At 43.2% G+C, this 22,272-nt stretch overlaps 1 protein-coding gene across 1 annotated transcript in view; it reads left to right on the top strand.

Annotated features, from left to right (window-relative positions):
- Positions 1-3,268: 3,268 nt before the first annotated feature.
- Positions 3,269-22,272, top strand: part of LOC147454493 (uncharacterized) — a 92,490-nt gene continuing 73,486 nt past the window's right edge. The window contains exons 1-3 of the mRNA XM_086516431.1: positions 3,269-3,399; positions 3,770-3,888; positions 4,024-4,082. Of these exons, the coding sequence (XP_086372557.1) occupies positions 3,789-3,888; positions 4,024-4,082 (159 nt within the window). The 5' untranslated portion in view covers positions 3,269-3,399; positions 3,770-3,788. The remainder of the gene's footprint in view (positions 3,400-3,769; positions 3,889-4,023; positions 4,083-22,272) is intronic.

Raw genomic sequence — 22,272 nt, 5'->3', positions numbered from 1 at the left:
TGAAGGCTTTAGTTACATTTGTCATCATATCTCAAGAGTTCTTTATCCAATAACTTTCATTTTGGAGTATGAGTCTACTTTTTTGTGTTAATGTCCCAAACTTAGTAGTCATCACTTATTTTTTATAGGTTACGTCTCCTTCGATCTCTTTCATTGTTACAACTCCTTGGAAAGAGACCTTAAAATGCTTATTTATTGATGGTGTTTATAACACCACCATCCTACATGTTTATCAATCTCCTTTCAAAGTTGTTAATGCACAAAAAGACAGTTGTTGGCATGCATATATAAGAGAGAGTTATTTGACATTGAGCCATTATCCTATCGTCCTTCATTTTGTCCACTCTCTTTAAACACTTGGCATGCATATCAATGAGTGGCTTACATGCACAAGATAATGTTTCAACAACCACTTACCAAAATCTTATTGTGGAATTGAAATTCATACTCTAGGATTGCTCTTACCCTCATTACTTCTTGTCTTGCACGGTTTTGGAATCCATGATTGAGATTGGGCATCATGGGGTGCCTCGAGCATGGGATCCTCATAATGAGCTAAAGCTAAACTAGAGTAAGCTAGGGGTGAATAGATGAAACCTGTGGGTTTTTCAATGGATATGAAGGGAAGGCCTCTCTCCAGATGCAATGCCTACGCTTGCACCTTCACATGGGTGAGATATTGCATGGAAGGGGCTATTGGAAAAATATGTTGTGCTTGGCGATGATTTGATTGATATCATATGTTAAATGTAGTGCCCTTACAAAAGCCTTAAAAGTTTTTGATGGGGATCATCTTCGGGATGTCACCTACTACTAGAGTGCATTGATCACAAGATATGCCCAACATGGTTGAGGCAAGGAAGCTCAGAGCTATTTTAACCCAAACACGAAGGGTAAGACCTTTCTCAAATGCAACCACCTATGCTTGCACCTTGAAAGGCATGTGGCCTTATATCTAAGACCTTCACATCGGTGAGGAGAATTCAAGATGATATTGTTAGTTAGGGGTTATTGAAGACACATGTTGTGCTTTGCAATGCTTTGGTTGATACACATGCAATCACAACAAGATGACTATTCAAGGGATATATGGAGAGACACGTGGTGCCTGAAAATGCATTGGTCAATATATATGTGAAATTTGGTGCCATCATGAAGCACAAAATTTTCTTTATGGGCATCCTCTTTGAAATGTCCTCACTTGGAGCACGTCGATCGCAAGATTTGCCTAGCACAGCTATGACAATGAATCTCTTGGCAATTGTAAGCATAATGCAAATGGAGGGTTTCTTTTCACATGTAGTCACCTATGCTTGCACCTACAAGGTCTATGGTCTTGCGTACTCAGGGACTTAAAGAAAGATTTTGTGCTTGGCAATGCATTGATCTATTTTTATGCCAAATGTGGTTCCCTTATAAAATGTAATTGATGGGCATCCTCTTTGGGATGTCATCTCTTGCAGTGCGTTGTCAGCAGGGGATGCCCAACATGCTTGTGGCAAGGACACTCTTGACTGTTTTACTGAGGTCTTGTGTACTCAAGGCTATTGGAGAAAGATTTTGTTCTTGGTAGAGCTTTAATCAGTCTACATAAAAAATGTGTCTCCCCTACAAAAGGTACTTGATGGGCATCCTCTTCTGGATATTGTCTCTTGTCTGCAAGACATGCCCAAAATGCCTGCGGTGACATGGACACTTGCATGTTTTGCCTATATGCAAAGGGATGGCCTTTCTCCAAAATCAATCACCTATGATTGCACCTTGAAGTCATGTGGCCTTATGCAAGACCTTCACACAAGTGAGAAAATTCACGATGAGATTGTTGGTCAAGGGTGTGGCCTTTCTCTAGAAGCAATAACCTATTATTGCACCTTGAAGTCATGTGGCCTTATGCAAGACCTTCACACAAGTCAGAGAATTCATGATGAGATTGTTGATCAAGGCTGTTGGAGAAACATGTTGTGCCTGGAAATGTTTTGGTCAAAATGTATGCCAAATGCAATGACATACAAAAGCACATAAATTTCTTGATGAGTTTTCTATCCAAGAGCACATTGATGAGTGTATGAAAAATGTGGTGCCCTTACGAAAGCACATAAAATTCTTGATGAGTTTTCTATCCAAAGTGTCTTCTCTTGGAGTGTGTTGGTTGCAAGATATGCCCAACATGGATTTGGCAAGGAAGTTGTGGGTTTTTTTAGCTAGATGCAAAGGAAAAGTATTTTTGCAAATGCAATCACCTATGCTTGCACCTTAATTATAGGATATGTCCAACATGGATTTGCAAGGAAGCCATGGGCTCTTTTAACCAGATGCAACAAGAAAGCCTTTCTCCAAATGCAATCACCTATGCTTGCACCTTGAAGGCATGTGGCCTTACACAAGACCTTCACATGACAACAAGCTCATTGACAAAGATTTAGCAAACAACATTGCATTGGTTGCAACATTTGAAAAATGAATATAAATATACATGGGTACGTAAAAGCCTGTGAATTCTTTACTCAGTATTGACAATGCAGTGAAATGAATGCACTAAAAATGAATGCACCAAAAATGTCACGCTTCCGTGGGAATAGCAAGCTCCTACGCATTATAAAAAATGGAAAGGACTTTGCAAACTCCCCCATACAAGAAGACTTGTATATTTTGTTTTTTTCTCAAATATTTAAAATAATAGTAAACAACGATGAGTTTAGTATATATGGCTGCGAGCTGAGCTTCCACCACGTGTTCTCTCTCCCCCCCCCCCCCCCCCCCCCCCCCCGGCGCCCCCCCACCCCGTGCGCTCAATTTGGAGAACGGGTCATGCGCTCATATATTATAAATGACCAAGATCATCAATTTAGACGAGTTCCAACCCTTCTTATGGTACTTTTGCGAAGTCCACGGATCAAAATTGGAGCAACACGATTTTGGCGTACTAAAGGTGATATTGAATAAAAAACAAAGTTGTTAACAATTTTTGTTGACTCCTAAATTCACAACACACAATAGAGTGAGATTGTGTAAGAGAGAGAATACTCTTTAACATGTCAAGACCGGTTTGAGTTCAATTCGAGTTCAGTTCAACTCCTCTAGTGTAGGCAATGCGAGGTGCTACACACTGTCTTCACAATGAACGAGCTGCTAACGAGGCCCAGTACCTTAGACACGTGCTCCCGTCATCCCCTGGGCGAGCGTTTTGCGGGGCAATGTCTGGCTCTCGTCACTGTGGCCTGCACGAGTGTCAATGGGCTGGCAGTAGCAGAGGTCCACAGCAGTAAAGCACCACAACCCTTGGAGTCTTGCGCTGACATTGCTCATTATTACGATCACACCATTGGCCTCCAGGGAAAAGCGTTACGCAACAGGCTTTTCAAGATTGTTCGAAACCATCGCGTTCTTTCCTACCATCAGGTACGTATCTTGCGCTCTTCAGTGCACGCATGCATGATGATGATGATCCATCTCGTTGCTGCTACCAAGACACAAACAATGGGCCAGGTTGCATATAGCCTGTGGATCAGCCTTTTGCATGAGGAGCAATCGTGCTTTTTGGTGAGAGAGAGATCAGTAGCAGTCATGTAAGACAGAGATTTGACATCAGTTTGGTGGCTCATAGGAGTTTTCGTGCTAAAAGCACAGAAACTGATGACCTTTTGCGCTGATGTAGACATTTATAGAGAGAACATTTGGTGAAATGTTACCGCGCAGGTTGAAGGAGAGAACATTTGTGCTGATGAGACATTTAGAGAGAGAGAACATTTGGTGAAATGTTATTGGGCAGGTTGAAGGAGAGCAAGCCCATGCGACTTAGCCCAATGCCATGGTTTTCTGCACGTTCGCCGATTGCCATTTTGGAGGGCAAGCCATCAAAACTCTTTATCAAGAATACTTTTTGCCAGGGTGAGAGTTTACACTGATTGTCATTTTGGAGGGCAAGCCATCAGAACTCTTCATTGAGAATAGTTTTTTTCAGGGTGAGAGTTTACTGTAAAATAAGTCACCAAGTTTTCAGACCTTACCCAATTCTTACTGCAGAGATCATCGAGATTGGTGGAACGAGACTTTCCTGTTGTTTGGTGGCATGTTTTGGCTCGGTAAGCATTATCTCATAGTCCATGCTCATAGATGGAACATGCACTGCCTTAAGACTAGCAGTGATGTATTGGAGGATATGTAGGAAGAGTATCCTGATTGGAGTTTAATCCGTGCATGCCAACATTCTGTCTCAGCTATCACCTACGCCGATGAGTGTAATGGTCACATGGTTAGGAGGTGAGTGACAGCTCATGTCAAGCTTGACATCTCAATGTTCCTTCTCAAGCCAATACCGATTTATCATTGAAGCTAGAGGTCAATATTACACATATTTTAAGAGATTTGAGGACCCTAGCACCATCATCCTGTGGATGTTTCTGGCATTTCCAGCCCTATATCATGGGAGGACATTGGCGGCCATTGTTGCCTACCTGGCAGCTCCATCTTAGGGCAATTCCATCAACAGAAAGAAGGCACATCATCTGCTGCCCATCATGCCATCCTCCTCCTCTCTCCATATCCCATCACCCTTGTGTGAGAGGGCACCTGAGAGAGAGAGAGAGAGAGAGAGAGAGAGAGAGAGAGAGAGAGAGAGAGAGAGAGAACATTGTAGATACCAAAAGAGAAAACTCTGCAACTCAAACCACAAGTGATAGCCTACCCTCTCTAGGCACATACAAAGTGAAGTAGGTGTAGATAGGGCAATCACCCAACAATTATAGATGTGGAAAAAACCTAAAAACCTCATAAAAGTGGTTAAAAATGAGAAATCCCACCTCTGGCTTATAATTAATGGGACAGATCTGCCTAAAAGGTTCCAACCATGCAATCTACATGCAACGTAGTATACAAGAATGACAAAAAAACATGAAGCAGCAAGGGATGAAACTCTTAACAACTCCTCGTGGCACTTGCTGCTGAAACAACATATAGAAGCCGAAGGTGTTATGACAAAATCCTCTTGAGTAACAGCCTTCACGAAGATGCTTGTTGCAGGATAGTACTCCAATGAAAGATCTCTTGCGGAAACTCATTCACGAACTTACTTGTGAGGACATGGGTCCTTTGGAGCAAGGCTTCAGGACGATGGCACGGGGATAGGTCTGCTACCTTTTGTCCTCTTAGTGGTATCAGAGCAAAGGGGAGGAAAGTGCATGCATGCTTTTGCATGTGCATGGTCGGGGCCTTCCCTCTCCTTGTCTGATCATGAACCTACATGTGCAGGGCCTTCTACACACAACCACCATGGGGGGGTTGACCTGCACAAAAGTGTGCGAGCTTGGGCTTGACGGGTGCACGTTGTCGAGAGGAGCACAATTTGTTTGTATGGCGCCCCAATTTGGGGTCTATCCCATAGAGTGAGCTACTCTCTCTTGACAAGAGGCCACCATCGCTTCTGTGTGCAAAGAAAGCTTCGTTCTATTTTTTTAAAAGTTGAATGCCTGAAGGGTGCCCTGGTCCCCAAGGCCACCCTAAGGGTCTTTTCCCACACAAGAGACCACAAGGGTGGTGCAAGGTGCAAGGAAAAGTACCCGATGAAGTCTGCTCAAGGAGAGAGTCTCGGAGGTACATCTCGGTGTAATTGCTGAATTTTTTTGCGTATCATGAAATTTTTGATTAACATTGAACCCACGAAAACATAAGGTTTCTCTATACAATTGTTGCATACAAATGTTTATGTTTGCGTGCAAGTGCATGTGAAGGCATTTAACAAAGCCTGGGTCCGTAAGTACCTAACTATGTAGCAAAGTGCACGTAATCTAATTTTCAAGCTCGGTATCAATTTCACAAGAGCAACTTTCAAGAAAGTCGAAGTAAAGCAAATCAACTTATGGACATCCCCGATTGCTCATGGAGCAAAAACTTGTGGTATTTTTTTCCAATTTTGTAATAGTTAGTGCACTTTGACTTCAAACATTTCTGCTACTTCGACCTTTTGAGCAAGGCTGACCTACTTCGGACATCATAGGACATCACTCGACATCACATGACAAATCACAAAAAAATTCATTCCAAATCTTAGACCATGACTGCCAACAACGTATTTAGTAATCGCATCTAGATCCAGTCCGGACCTCATTGATGCCCGATTAACTAATCCTTATTGCGATCATGTCTATAGAGATTTATTAGACCGAAATGCTGCAACCATTTTGTATTTCAGTTCCTGCACTCAAACAAGTCAAGTGAGAGAGTATAAATCAATCATATTCATTTTCGGGAATTCCGTTTCATAAAGTCATATAGTAGAATACTTGTCAGCCCAGTAGTATCTCTGAAACCCAAAGAGGACATTAGTGACCTTATTCAAAATTGAGGTAACTTGTTGACAAAGGAGCGGAGTGACTCCCCTCTTGTGCAAACCCACTGCACCAGATTCACCCTTGCTGAGCTCGGGGTACTATCGGAGTAGACTATGCTAAAGTGAATGTTGCAATGTAAAGTTCCAAAATCTGAGGAGTATCTGCTAGGTCCTCCTCTTCCATCCACTTCGCATCCAATGCGGGATAGTTCTTGAATTTAACCAAGAATCACCGAATCACTTTACCTTTCATCTTTCTTTCCTTGTGTGCCAAAATCTGTTCAAGAACGAGTATCTCCTCTCTTTCTGCCACTTCGGGTTCTTGATCCCAGGTACATGAAGTGTATCAACAAGTGTAAAAGAACTGCCATTTGCAGCAGTAAGCACAATCTTTCCAACTCCCTGAACCGGATAAGAGGCATTGTTGGCACAAGTGACTGAATTCTCATGAGGGACAAACTCGAGAGAGGTGAACAATTCACGATGTGAGGTAATGTGCTTTGTAGAACCACTATCGAAATACCCACATGTGAATCTGTAGCAACTGACATGCATGCATCATGGACAACAAGATTGTAAGTGCACTCTGCACTAAAAGCCCACTCTGCATCAACATCAGCATTACAGTCTCCTTTTACAGTAGACTCAACAATGGCTGCATTTGTAGTGGAACCAGCAGCATTTGTAGTGGATTCACCCTCTTTCTTCTTAGCCTCTTTGGCCTTCAACTTAGGACACTGCTTGATCAAGTGATCATTAGCTTTACAATAATGGCAACGCATCTTCTTTTTGCCTTTATCACCAGAATTGCCAGACGAAGTGCTACCAGCAGAAGCATTGGGAACAGAAGCTTTGCCACTCGCAGCAGAACCAAAAGAAGTGGCTGCATTGCTGTTACCACCCTTTCTTTGAGAAGCAATAAAAGCCTGTTCAACTGCACGTTGTCTAGTCCTGTTTTTTCTAGAAAGTGACTCTTGCAACAATAATGTGCACGCATCAAACTTGACAACTTTTGAATTTCCTTGGGTCATAAGTCTCCAAGTACTAGCAAAAGTCTGGGAAGAATCTGGTAAGCTATCAAGAACAGTCTGCACAAGGGAACTGTCTGAAATGACTTTACCTGCAGAAATAAGTTGCTCATTGATATCCTTGACACCAGCAAAAAAAGTGTCCATATCATTTTCCTCATGCATAATCTTGGACTCCAGCTCTTTACGCAGCAAAGCAATTTTAGCCTCATTGCGGCTTGCATTAAGACCTGCTAGAATATCCCAAGCATGTTTTGCAGATTTTGCTGAACGAATGTGAGGGACAATGTTGCGCTTCACAGACAACGCAATCAATGCATGACCCTGCGGCGCTACGCATCCTTTACATCCCAACGAGCTTGTTCTGCCGTAGACAAAACAACTCTAATAGCAGCAATTCTTGCAGCAAGACTTGCAACATCCTCAACATCGCCTACATCCTCAGAACCAGGACGTACATCAATGCTCTGCACAATATTCCAGACGCCCTTTGACACAAGAACGTGTTGCATCATATAAGCACACATAGGGTAATTGTCCCCATCCAACCTGAACTCAGCAGCAAATATCTTGAACACATCTGTGTTGTTGTTAGCCATGGTAAATGCTGCTCCTGATGTGAAAACTGCCCGAAAAGAGGAGAAACGGAGCGGAAACAACACGTGCTATATAGCACAAACCGTAGAAGACTGTAAGGCACCTGTTATGCAGAAAACGGCACTGACATAAATTCTGCACAAAATGACGAAATAGCCTGTGTAATGCCTGTAGTGGAAACGGAGGCTGAAATGTGCCCGAATCAGAAATCTGAGCAGACTAAGCTCTATGAGCTATCCCGAAATATTTGTTGACTTGCGAACGCTCGCCAAACCTCACTGAAATTGGAGAAAGTGAGCAGGCGTGTGCTCGAGTAGCTGGCAACTAAGCCCAGGAGAAGGCAACCTGCTCTGATACCAATTGTTGGAATTAGGGTTGTAGAGAAACACACACAGCTTGGAGAAGACGAAGGAAGCTCAAGGCACACAATAGAGAGTGTGTTACTTAGTGTGCAATGGAAAGATAGATAGCCCTAGAGTGATGGGCGTATATACAATGCACGGGGGAAAAACCTCCTAAAGAGGGAAAAAATGCCCCGGCGGTCCTAGTGTGTTTACACACATCACTACCACATGTATATGGTAACAGAAGGCAAGAGGAGCAGTAGAAGAGCCCCTCAGCAGTACCAGCGCTTGGGCAGCCATCATCAAGCGTTTTCTCTGGCAGCCATCAGTATTTTCGCCCTATGATCGCCATCAGATTTCAGCCCTTAGAGTTTTCACCATAGCCTCACTGCGGCTGCAGTCCTTACCGCATTACCAACAGCCTTTTCAGATTTCAGCCATCTTCATCTTCAGTGTTCTCAGTTTCAGCCATCGCCACGATAGCAAATCAGCCCATAGCCTCCTCCTCCTCGTCTTCGTCATCGTTGTCGACCCTGGAGTACCACGTACCAAGTACCAAGTACCCGCAGTACCCTTCAATATCTCAGTAGTACCAAGCATCTGCATCAAGTACCCATTAGCATCTCAGCATTAGCATCATTGTATCAACAGTTTGTGCAAGTAATAAAGCAAGTACTTGCTCTGGCAATAGAGCAAGGCAGCCCTTGAGGGTGGCTAGGACCTGACATGCTGTGTCATCTCTCTCTCTCTCTCTCTCTCTCTCTCTCTCTCTCATTCATTGTCTTCAGTTTGAGTTTCTCTTTCAAGTGAAGTAAAGTAACCCTTGTGTTTGGCCTTAAACACTTTCTCTTGCACATGACACTAAGTTGCCAGATACTTGGAAGATTAATAATGCATTTCACGTGAGTGTATTGAGAACTTTCAAAGGTGAATAGCCATAGGATAGGGAGCCTGTAACAAACTTGGACACCCCAAATCAAGATTCTATCGCGACACTGCAGAGATTCACTTGAAACAATCCACAATTAAAGACAAAATCGACACGGCCCGGCGTAGTTCCATGCCAAGAGATATTGGTCCCAAAGACTGGCGCCCCTTTCGATATTTCTTTTTATATTAATCTTTGAGTAAAGTACAACTGCCCGCGGGTGCTCGCTCTCAGACTCTACATCCAGATGCTCTGAGAAGTGAGCCCCTTGGGTCACTTATAAAAGTTTACAAGGGATGCTAAAAGCAGAGCCCCCAAAAGCAGTAAATCAAAAGCAATTAGCTCCAAAAATATCTTGTTAAAAATCTACCAATAAAAAGCAACAGCGCTGAATGCGGAAATCCGTACAGCCATGCCACGTCAACAGCCAACAAAAAAAAAAAGCGAAAAGTCCGTACGACTGCCACGTCAGCCAGTCAGCGTACTTTCCAGATGTTCGTACAATCAGCCACGTCATCACTTTGTGAGTGTCACAAATTGATGACGTGGCAATGGCTGGACACACACAGTACGGAATTCCATGTTTGGCGCTGAAAGCTGCTGACGTGGCAGGCTGTATGGAAATGCCGCTTTTTATGTTGACGGGCAAACGTGGCAAAAGTGTACGGATTCTCCGCGTTTTATGTTGGGTAGCTGTATGATTTCCGAACTTATATTGAGTGCTTTTTACTGGCAGATTTTTAATAAGATGCTTTTGGAGCTCAAGCCTTTTGAGTTTAATGCTTTTGGGGAGCTTTGCTTTTGGCATCCCTTTGTAACCTTTATATTGAACCCAAGGGGCTCACTCTGCAGAGCATCTTGACGCAGAGTCTGAGAACGAGCACCCGCCGGCAATTGTATTTTGCTCAAAGATCAATATAAAAGAAATACCGAGAGGGGCGCCAATCTTTGGGGCCTATCTCTCTTGGCACGAAACTACGCCGGGCCATGTCGACTCTTTATTGTGTGAAGTATTTTGAAGTGAATCCCTGCTGTGTCGCCACAGAATCTTGACTTGGGGTGTTCAAGTTTGTTACAGTGGTATCAGAGCACGGCCGATTTCTCTTCTACCGGGAAATCCGATCCCTTTTCTCGCGACACTTATGGATTCCGAAAAGAATCATATGACCTCTTCTGCAACCGCTGAGGCGGGAGGAGACAACACACAGACGATTCAAACGACTTGATAGAAGATGAGTAGGTACTGTCCACCTCGGCCTACACAGTATTTTGGAGATGCAACGTCGACAACAACAGGTTGACGAGTACACAAAGCAGATGCTTCAGTTTGCTAAAGATCCCCAATTTGCAAATTTTTTGACTCAGCCGTCCATGGCTAAAGTGCATACTCAATGGCAGATAGCCATCCAATCACCTATTAAACCGGCAATCAAGAAACCTCCTACCCCGAGGATGTATACGGAAGAAGAACTTCAAGAGGTGGTTCAGACCCAGATCAATTATCTTTTGGACACGAAGAATCAATCGAAAAAGCAATTGAAGAAGCGCAAGAAGGGGACTGACTACCCCGGTTACTTGGGCCGTCAATCTTCTTTTGCATCTGCAAGAAAGCAGAAGAAGTGTGCGTTTTGAAGGACTACCCAGAAGAAGCAAAGCAAAAAGAAAAGCTTCGGAAAGAATAAGAAAAAGGCAAAGAAACTTTGATTTCGACCAGTTTCTGATAGCTCTATAGAGGAGTCATCCTCTGACAGTTCGGACTCCAACGACCACATGTTTTACGCGAAGAAGAAGCATTTCTACAGAGCCAACGAATACGACTTTCTCGAAGATAAGAGCAAGAAGACTAAGGAATTCAAAGAGGGTGGACAGTCTATAAAATTTGAATCCTTTTCTGAATTCCAAGATGCTCCAAGGGCTTTGGCCTTCATCCAGCAGTTTGACATAGCCTTCTTTGGAGGGCATTACTCAGAGTACTCCAAGATCAGGAGGGCTGCATCTTTTCTAAAAGGAAATGCTCGAACATGGTTCACTCTTCTTCTGAGGAAAGAAGCCCCAATCAAGTGGTTGAAATTTAAATGGCTCTTTATTTCTTCTTGGCTGACCCGGGAGTACGAATGGGATGTAAGAACCGCTTGGAACCATCTTCGGATGACCAAGGGAGTTTTTTTGGATGCTTATTGCGAGAGGTTTTGGGACTCTTTTCTACCGACCTCTTCATTTAGGACGGTCACCTTTAAGGAACAGATTGAGCGGTTTTGCTGCAAACTTCCTACAGAGATCCGAGATTACTGCCTTGAACAAAAAGTCGGATTCTATTCGAGAATTAATGGGTCATGCGAAACGGGGGTTCTTGATACATTCGGGAAACTTGACTACCCCACTCATGAAATCTTGACTCAAAGGACCAGACAGACCTCCAACAATGAAAGTAGAAAGAAAAAGAGTCCCCAAGAAAAGAAAGATACACGACCCCAACTGAGTCTTCGAGAACGGGCTAACTATCTCAAAGAGGGGAAGTGTTTTTGTTGCGGGGAACAAGGGCACATCTCCGCAAAGTGCCCCAAAAAGGCACAACAAGGACAGACTGAAGACAGACTAGAGAGCTCTAGAGCAGCAGAGGAACGTGGCAGAAAAGGCAAGATGAAAACAGGACTGGTACCAGATTGCATGGGAACCGAACCAAGCCACACAGAGGAAAGTACAGAACTTTGTCGAGCTTGGGACAAAGTGAAAGATCAAGAAGCCCTTATCTTTTTCGATGGAGGAGCCAAGGCCAGCTTCATTTCACCTGAATTGGCGGCGCGGCTCGAGATTACGCCCGACAGGATGGGGCCACCTGCAGAGGCAGTTCTAGCGGCGCCCGGACGGGGTGTAGCCATTACGCCTGTCATTGGCAAACTTTGTTTGCATTGTCAAGGGTATTTAGGGCATGAGGACTTTTACATCACGCCTTTGGAAGGGTGTGACATCCTCCTAGGAGTCCCTTGGTACCAATAAGAACAACGCCGTGGTCAACTATCGGGCCAAGAAAGCAACTTTGACAAATAAAAAGGGCAAAAAAATTGTACCAGATGTAAAGTTGAAGGTTGAGTTCGTCCCTATTGTATCGGCTTCCACCATTTCAAAATTAATGAAATCCAGTCTTTTTGTTTACTCGATCTATTTGAAAGAGTTGAATGATGAACACAGAACGAACATGTCTGAACTAGACAAAGAACGCCAAGATTTTCTCCACACACATGCTGATTGTTTCTCTGAAGGCCTGCCAGGCAAGTTACCCCCATCTCGTCCTGAGGACCATACTAATGATTTGATTCCTGGAAGCACACGACCGAACCACTTACCGTGTGAGTAGAGCCCACAATGAAGAAATCATGAACCAAGTGAAAGACCTTCTTGAAAAGGGTCTTATCCAGCCGAGTACTTCACCCTACTGTTCTCCGGTTTTGTTGGTATTAAAGAAAGACGGATCTTGGAGAATGTGCATTGATTATAGAGCTCTCAATAAAATCACTATCAAGAACAGATTTTGATTCCAAGGATCGATGATATTCTATCCTCTTGTTTCAACAAGATTGATTTGAAAAGACAGAATCGCTCCGGGAGATGTCTACAAGATAGCCATTCGGACAAGCTTTGGTTTATATGAATTTTTGGTGATGCCTTTTGGACTCACCAATGCTCAAGCGACTTTCAACCGAATGATGGATAGGATTTTCCGAGAGCATCGATCTTTTGTCGGCACTTTCTTTGATGATATTATAGTTTTCTCCAAGGATGAAGCGGAACATCGACACCATTTGCTACAGGTCTTTCAGGCATTGCATGATCACAAATTAGTTATCAATGCCAAAAAGAGTGCATTTTTCTTGCCGGAGATACACTTTCTGGGACACATCGTCTCAGCGGCAAGAGTACAGATGGACTCGGCGAAGATTGAGACTATCTGCTATTGGCTAGACTTGAAGAATACTCATGAAGTTAGAAGCTTCTTGGGCTTGTGTTCTTACTACAAGCGGTTCATTCGGAAGTTTGCAAAGGTAGCTTCCTCTTTGCACATATTGACTTAGAAAGGAGTCTCTTTCTGGTGAGGACCGACAGAGGTGACTGCCTTTCAGACACTTAAGGAGAAACTGACTATTGGACCAGTGTTGGCTTCGCCAGATTCGCAAAAGCCATTCGAAGTTTATTGTGATGCTTGTGGTCGTAGTCTGGGAGCGGTCTTAATGCAAGAAGGCCATGTGATTGCTTATGAAAGCAGATTGTTTTCAAGGCCAGAATTGACAGCACAGATCTATGAGAAAGAGCTATTGGCAGTGATCCATGCTCTTACTCAGTGGCAACATTACCTACTCGGAGCCGATTTCACGGTCTTTACTGATCATCAGAGTTTACGCTACTTCTTGTCACAGAAGCAGCTTTCGGAAAAGCAGATGCGGCAGGCTAACATCTTGTCACAGTTACACTTTCAGATCGTCTATGTTCAAGGACATAAAAACTTAGTGGTAGATGCTTTGTCTCGAAAGCCCCTAGTTTTGGCTATTTCGGCGATCCATCATAGAAGCTTCAAGGATATGGTTGATCAATACGCCACCGATCCGGATTTTTTCGATGGTTTAACTCGGATATAGAATGGGGAGATAGTGCCACGATATTCCATACAGGATGGCTACTTGATGAAGAAATCGATGTTGTGTGTTACATAGCCGTTGAGGGAAAAGGTTTTGACTGAGTGCCATTGTCCACCTTTTACGGCTCACCGCGGCATTGGCACCACCTTGAAAGGTGTGGAGCGTTATTTCTTTTGGCCGAGACTCAAGAAGGATATGGACGCCTTTGTTCGCAGTTGTTTAGTATGCCATGCCAGAAGGTCAAGTTTGACAGGCATAAGGCACAGGGATTACTACAGCCTTTACCCATTCCCACCCACCCCTGGGAAAGTATTGCAATGAGATTTCATCTTTGATCTCTCGAAGACACAGAGTGGGCACGATGGCATTTGGATTGCCATTGACAGATTTAGTAAGCAAGCCCACTTCATTCCAGTGAAGAAAACTGTCAAGACGGATCATTTAGCGAGACTGTTCATTGAACAAATATTTCGATTACATGGCATGCCTAAGAGAATAGTCTCCGACAGAGATCCCCGATTCAGGAGTTTGTTTTGGAGGGCTATTTGGGAGAACATTGGCACACGGTTGCAGTTCTCGTCATCATTCCACCCATAGACAGATGGGCAATCTGAGATTGCAAATTCAGTTGTTTTAGATTTACTGAAGTCTTACATCTCTGATCAAAAGACTCAATGGCATTTTTTTATTGCCTTTGGTGGAATTTTCCTACAACAACACGGTTCACTCTTCGACAAGGAAGACGCCATTTGAGATAATTGAAGGTGCTCTGAAGGTTCCACCCTTTTTCAGCACTAAGGACAAGATTTTTGAAGCCGACTAGTACACTTTATCTTGGACACTGTTTTTGCCAAGGTTCGGGAGGCTTTAGCAAAGTCTCAAGTAAGAAGGCAGCAGATCGACATCGACGAGATTTGAAATTAAAGGAAGATGATTGGGTGCTCTTACATTTTGAGAAGGCATGCCTAAGGAGACAAAAAGGAAAGGAGCAGCTTTTTCTAAAGCTTAGCATGGGGTATTATGGCCCTTTCCACATTAAAGATAAGATAAATGATGTCTTTTTTCGACTCAAGCTGCCCGATACTTGGAAGATTCACAATGCATTCCATGTGAGTCTCTTGAAACCTTTTAAAGGTGATGTGCCAGTTGATGGGGAGCTTGATGAACATTGTGAAGGCTGTATTTTGGTAAGATGCAGCGTTCAAAGTTTTTAAAGGATGGTTCAGTTAGGGCCACATGCAAGTTGCAGCTTGTGCATAGTGATGTTTGTGGGCCATGCAAACTCCGTCCTTGGACAATTACCTGTACTTCGTGACTTTCATTGATGATTACTCCAGGCATGCATGGGTATTTCCCCTTAAAGCAAAGTCCGAAGTTTTTATGTGCTTCAAACAATTTCTGGCTATGGTTGAAAACGTATCGAAATGTACTATGGGCACCCTCCGTTCCGATCGAGGAGGGGAGTATATGTCTCATGAATTTAATGCATTTCTGGCTAGTCGTGGGATAATACACCAATGTACAATGCCTTATACACCTCAGCAAAATGGTGTTGCTGAGAGGAAAAACAGGTCACTTACGGAAATGACACGATGTATGGTCAAAAGTCAAGCTTTGCCGCATTCTTTCTGGCTTGAGGCCATCATGTGTGCCACTTATGTACTAAACAGGTGTCCTACGAAAGCTTTGCAGTCTATTACTCCATATGAAGCATGGCATGATAGAAAGCCTTCTATTGAGCACATGCTTGTTTGTGGCTGTTTGACATATGCTTTGGTGCCACAAACACATCGCAGAAAATTGGATGATAAGGCTGTCAAATGTATTTTTGTTGACTATATTGTTGAAAGCAAAGGTTTACAGGTTGTATCATCCGCAAACAAAGCGTATTCTGGTTTCACGGGACGTAGTGTTTGTGGAAGATTCTGTTCAGCCCTTGCTGTCATGTACTAGAGATAGTAATGTAAGCTCACAGGGTATTTATGACACTTTGTTGCCTCTTTTCAGTGGTGGAAGTTCGAATGTAAATTCCAATGAGGCAAATGTACAGCCTACGGGGGTTTCTGAAAATGTTACAGATCAGCCTATCACTGATGTAGATGTACATGATGTACTTGATGAGGAAAGAGCTGAAAATGAGCAGGCTAGAGGTAGCCAAAATGGCTGGTGCATACATTGCGTGACAGTAAATTGGATGCACCTTTGTCTAGTCGTACTCGTTCAGGCTCTCGCCTCTTATGCATCAGATTGTTATGCTTTGGCTGTGTCTAGCTTACATGATGTTGAGGAGCCTCTATCTTTTGATGAAGCACAGAATTCAGAAAATTGGATGGCTGCCATGCAATCAGAATATGATGCACTTATAGAAAATGACACATGGACTTTATGTGATTTGCCTCCTGGCAAAAAGGCCATTGGTACGAAGTGGGTTTACAAGTTGAAACGCAAGCCGGATGGTGAGATCGATCGCCATAAGGCTCGACTTGTTGCAAAGGGTTATGCATAGCAAAAAGGCATAGATTATGAACAGACTTTTGCTCCCACTTGTCGTATGACTACTGTGCGTTTTCTATGTGCATTGGCAACTCATTTTGGTTGGGATGTACATCAATCAGACATTGTTACTGCTTTCTTGAATGGTGACATATTTGAGGAAGTTTATGTAACGCAGCCTCGCGGTTTTGTCAAGAAAGGACAAGAGGACAAAGTGTGCAAATGTAACAAGGCTTTGTATGGGTTGAAGCAATCTCCTCATGCTTGATATGAGAAAGCTGACACTCATTTGGTCAAACAAGGTTTTCGTAACAGTCCAACAGAAAGCACATTGTATGTAAAGCGTGAGGGTGATGTACTTCTCATTGTGGTTCTTTATGTAGATGATTTGCTGATCACTGGACCAAATGAGAGATATATTGCTGAATTTAAGGCTGATTTGAATGCTACTTTCAAGATGAAAGATTTGGGGTTGTTGCATCATTATTTGGGCATACAGTTTAAGCAGTGTGATGGTGGTATTGCCTTGTGTCAGAAAAGTTACATAGAGACATTGCTATGTAAATTTGGACTTGAGGATTGCAAACCTATTGCCACTCCCATGGAAACAGGTTTGAAGTTGAGTCTACATGATGCTGGCGATCCTGCTGATGTCACTCCTTACCAAACTACTGTTGGCTGCCTCATTTATGTATGCAACACGAGGCTAGATATTCAGTTTGCAGTCTCATAGGTCAGCAGATTTATGAATAGCCCAGGCATTGGCAAGCTGTCCAGTTAAGAGGATTTTTCGCTACCTTAGTGGCACTTTACATCTTGGCTTGTTTTATCCCAAGGAAGGATCATTGCCGCCAGACAAGTGGTTTTTGTTTCATGCTTGGCAATTCATGTATATCATGGCTGATCAAGAAGCAACCTACTGTGGCCATTTCGAGTTGTGAGGCTGAGTTCAGGGCAGTCTTCCACAGCTACGGTTGAGTGTGTATGGCTCAGACGCTTTATGGCTGATTTGGGTGTGGGACAGGACATTGCCAACACTATCTACACTGATAGGCAGAGCGCATTGGCAATTGCGAGGAACCCAGTTTTTCATGCTCGCACAAAGCACATTGAGGTGCATGACCACTATGTCAGGGAGAGGCTCTCAGCAGGAGAGATCAGCTTGGCTTATGTGCCAACACAGGACAACCTTGCAGATCTTTTCACAAAGGCATTGTCTCCTAAGAAGCTCGAAGCTTTCCGCAAAGCTTTGGGCTTACTTCCCTTTGTGGACTGATCATGTCCTCAGGGCATGGCACTTCCCTTTACTCATGTGCCAGCTCTTGTTCACCGCATCACTCCAAGGGGGATTTGTTACCATATACATGCGGTAGTGATGTGTGTGAACACACTAGGACCGCCAAGGGCATTTTTTCCCTCTGTAGGAGGTTTTTTCCCCCGTGCATTGTATATACGCCCATCACTCTAGGGTTATCTATCTTTTCATTGTACACTAAGTAACACACTCTCTATTGTGTGCCTTGAGCTTCCTTCGTCTTCTCCAAACTGTGTGTGTTTCTCTGCAACCCTAATTCCAACACCTTCTACTGGTACCTGAAGAGTTTCTTTTATAGGTCCTTTAGCCGTTTTCCCTACCCACTTTTAATGTATGTCATGTGAAAGTCACTTATTAATTCCAACACCTTCTACTGGTACCTGAAGAGTTTCTTTTATAGGTCCTTTAGCCGTTTTCCCTACCCACTTTTAATGTATGTCATGTCAAAGTCACTTATTAATAAGTGACTGTTCATATGCCTATATGCTTAAGTGACCTTACTGTGCAAGCGAGGGTATGCAACTATGACCGGCCTGGCATGCACGTCCTGCTAGAGGCTCACAGAGTGCGAGGCTAGGTCCTATGCTAACCACGATTGACGCTAGACTATAGCAGAAGCTTGTCCACGTAGCGCAAATGAAGTGCGCACGTGACATTCCCCCCTGTTAAAGGTGAGGCACCGTTGCCACCCTTCTATCTATACTTCTGATGCTTGCGAATGCATAAAGTGATGAAAACTCCTCCAAACTTGTGGATATTGCGGATGTAGGTACTACCGCAATGTAAACACCGACTAGCCAAGTTATTAGGTAGCCTTTCTACTGTCGCGGCGATGGCTGAAACTGAAAATGCTGAAGATGAAGATGGTTGAAATTTGAAAATGTTGGTGGTAATGCGGCAAGGACTGTAGCCGGCCATAGTATTGCATACTTAGCTTTGGAAAGGCCTCTCCTTACCCTTCTTCTTTCTAAGGCGTGCCTTTTCAAATCCAAGAAGCAGCCAATCATCGTCCTTCAATTGCAAGGACGTCGATGCTTGTCTGCCGCCTTCTTATGCTGTTCTTGAGACTTCTTCAAAGGCTTCTAACCTTGGCACATGTTGCAAATTGTCGACGAGCCAACGCCTAACGGGCAGGCAAGGGGCCTAAACCTTAATGGAAGAAGGAGAAAAAGTTTTCACCAACTTGCAAATTTTGGCAGAGTGGCCCAAAAGATTTATAGGGTTAGGTTTTAAAATCCTAACCCTACCAACTTATCAGAGTTTGGCCGAGGGGCTCAAAGCCCTTAAAATAAAGCAAGAGCTACAAAATTGCGTAGAGACTCATGACATGGAAGCTATTGATTCTCGTGACTTGTGCTGAGGCTTTTGGGGCACCAAATTTTGGTCCATTTGCTTTTAGAATTGAAGCTTTTCATGTAACTGCTTTTGGGATAGGGCAAGGGCCTTTATAAGGGTGCCTAGGTGTAAGGATTCTAGGTACTAATCCTTTATTAAGTATTTAAACTCATGATTAAGACTTAAAAAACTTGAACTGAACTCAAGAGTCAAAAACAAGATTTAGAAGACTTTGTGTTGATTGATTGAATGTGTGATACAAGGGCTCCTTATATAGGAGACGAAGAGACATAAATGAAAAGACACGTCTCCTGGTGAAGAGACATGACTTTAGACGTAAAGACACATCCTTTCGGTGAAGAGCTGCAACCATTGGGCGAAGAGTCGCACCTGTAGAGGGAAGGGGTGTGACTAGTCGTCGAAGGAGTGTGGCTTTTGGCGAAGAAGCACGTCTCTTGGACGAAGGGGTGTGACCATCCGAGTGTAGGGGTCCTCCTTGGCATGGCACTTCGCGTATCTGTAACTAGGAGTAGATGTGTTAACATAGTCACAATCGTGACATCCCTCCCATTTAAAATGAGAGCCCGTGTCAAAGAAATGACTTCTGATGTTGATAGAACTCTAGAAAAGCATTGAATCTTCGAAAATCTTCAGTCTTTGAGTTATCGGAAACCTTTGTCTTGAACCTTTGCTTCTTGCGAAGCCTTTTTGCTTTGACTACCAAATCCCATGTCATTGCATTATTCAAAGACTTTTTAGAGGAATCTGGCATAATCAGGTTGACTGCAATAAGAGGTTGATCTTCAAAATTCTTCATGCGATGTAAGACTTTTGGTTCAAAATCTTCCAGTAATTGCGAAATATTTGGGGAAGAGGAAATCTTCTCAAGGTACTCTTCAGATGGAGTAACTTTAACTTTATAAATCACTAGAGAGGATTTTGGCTTGAGAGTATAATCATCTTCCAATCATGAATCCCAAAATTCTTCAGAATCATCTTGAGAAACTGTCACTTCATGACTTGCAATTGGCATATCATCATCCAGTAAAGAATCAAAGAGAGCATAGTCGTCTTCAGACTCAGAATCTGCAATTATCTCCTTATCTTTGTCTGGTAACGAAGTATCACTTGGAAAAACTTCTTGCTTGAAATCATCTGTCTTCAGCAATTGATTCAAGAGAAGTTAATGAATCCAAAAATTCATCAATAATAACATCTGCATCTGCATCGGAAATCATATTCTCTTCATAATCCACTGTATCATGCCGTTTGACTAGTACACGTGAGGGTTGAATCACTCTTTCCGCATGAGAAAGCCCGTGTAAAGTCAATTCACATCCATCTTAGAACAAATTGATAGTACGTTCTTGAAAGCTAATTGCGGGATCATACTGAAATAACCAATGCTGACCAAGAATCATGTCGTAATAAGATAAAGGCATGACTTTGAAATCCAATTGATCTACATAAGTTTGAATCTCGAACTACAACTGTCGAACTGTCTGATCACAAGTTAAAACTGATCCATCTGCTAATTCCACATCATATAAGTAAGATGTTTTCTGAGTTGTTAAACCAAGCTGTTGAACTATTTGAGTGTTGACTAAATTATTAGAACATCCGCTGTCCACCAAAATGTTGATGGAGCGACCATTGACAGTTCTAAGAAGGCTCAAAACTTGCTTTGAGAGAGGCTCCAAAACTGAAGAATTGCATTGAGCATGCTTCATAAGAATAGTTGTATCCTCGGAGACACGAATCGTATTGACCACTGATTTTCCTTTATCCTTTGTAGAATCTGGTTGTTCAGCATTCGATGATGTTTCCGCGTTGGAATTTCTTTTCAAATTAGACGGATTTGGTTTCTTTGGACGTTGATACCATCTATGGTCACCACCGCAAATTGTACATAATCCATCCTTCTTTGAAGTTGAAGATCCATTTGACGAAGAGCTTTACTAAGTATTGGAATGCTGATCTTGAGAAAAATCACGTCCTTTACCACGATCAAGTGGAGGAACATTTGAAGAAGATCTGCTTTGAGATTGTCGATCTTGAGAATAGAATCTTGAAGTTGAATAAGGTTGCGTTGCTTGCTGTTTGAACTGAGACTGATGTTGCTGACTTTGGCTATAGCTGTCTCTGCGATCGCGTTGTAAAAAGCTAGCGCTGTTTGAAAGTCTGTCACCAGGGAGAAAATCCCTTGTAGGGCGCCGATTATCGCCAAGACGCTCCACATAGGCAATTGCAACATCCAAGGTGGTAGGGTTGTATTTGTGCACATCGTCCTTCAGGTTGGGTTCGAGTCCGTCGATAAAGCTGTGAAGTTTATCAGAGGGACTAAGTGCGAGTGCGGTTCGAAAGGGTGTCACCCAAACAAAAGTGCACAAGGTTCTCCGGGTACGCCACACACACATCTGTGTTCTGTCTTTTGTTTATAGAATTGGAACATAAATATTCATGTTACCTCATATGGTCGTATGTACCATCTTTCTTCTACTTCCATGCAACTGCGGGAAGGGGATAGAGTGTAGCAGCGAGGGTGAGAGACTCACAACCTTCGGGTCCCGGGAATTTTTTTTGCTCTGATACCACTGTAAGGATACTAGGTACTAATCCTTTATTAAGTATTTAAACTCATGATTAAGACTTAAGAAACTTGAACTGAACTCAGAAACAAGATTTAGAAGACTTTGTGTTGATTGATTGAATGTGTGATTACAAGGGCTCCTTATATAGGAGACGAAGAGAAATAAATGAAAAGACACGTCTCCTGGTGAAGAGACATGACTTTAGAGGTAAAGACACATTCTTTCGGTGAAGAGCTGCAACCATTGGGCGAAGAGTTGCACCCGTAGAGTGAAGGGGTGTGACCAGTTGTCGAAGGAGTGTGGCTTTTGGCAAAGAGGCACGTCTCTTGGGCGAAGGGGTGTGACCATCCAAGCGCAGGGGTCCTCCTTGGCATGGCACTTCGCGTCTGCGACTAGGAGTAGTTGTATTGCTGTTAACATAGTCACAAACGTGACACTAGGGCCTCATTCTCCTCATATCAGCTTGGGAACATTGAGAAAGGACCCTCGGACATTGTACCTTGTAAAGCATAATAGTAAAGAAATACCGAGAAGGGTGGCAGTCTTTGGGAATAGCAACATACGAACAAAAATTGCAAAATCACTGAACTTTAGTAGAGAGCGAGAGAGAGAGAGTGGACATGGCACAGCGGAGTTTCGTGCCCAGAGGCATTGGCCTCAAAGATTGACGCCCCTTTCATTATTT

Source organism: Adiantum capillus-veneris, chromosome 7 (assembly GCF_014529385.1).
Source record: "Adiantum capillus-veneris isolate H3 chromosome 7, ASM1452938v2, whole genome shotgun sequence".
Classification (NCBI taxonomy): Eukaryota; Viridiplantae; Streptophyta; class Polypodiopsida; order Polypodiales; family Pteridaceae; genus Adiantum; species Adiantum capillus-veneris.
This window is presented reverse-complemented; position numbering and strand designations above follow the sequence as displayed.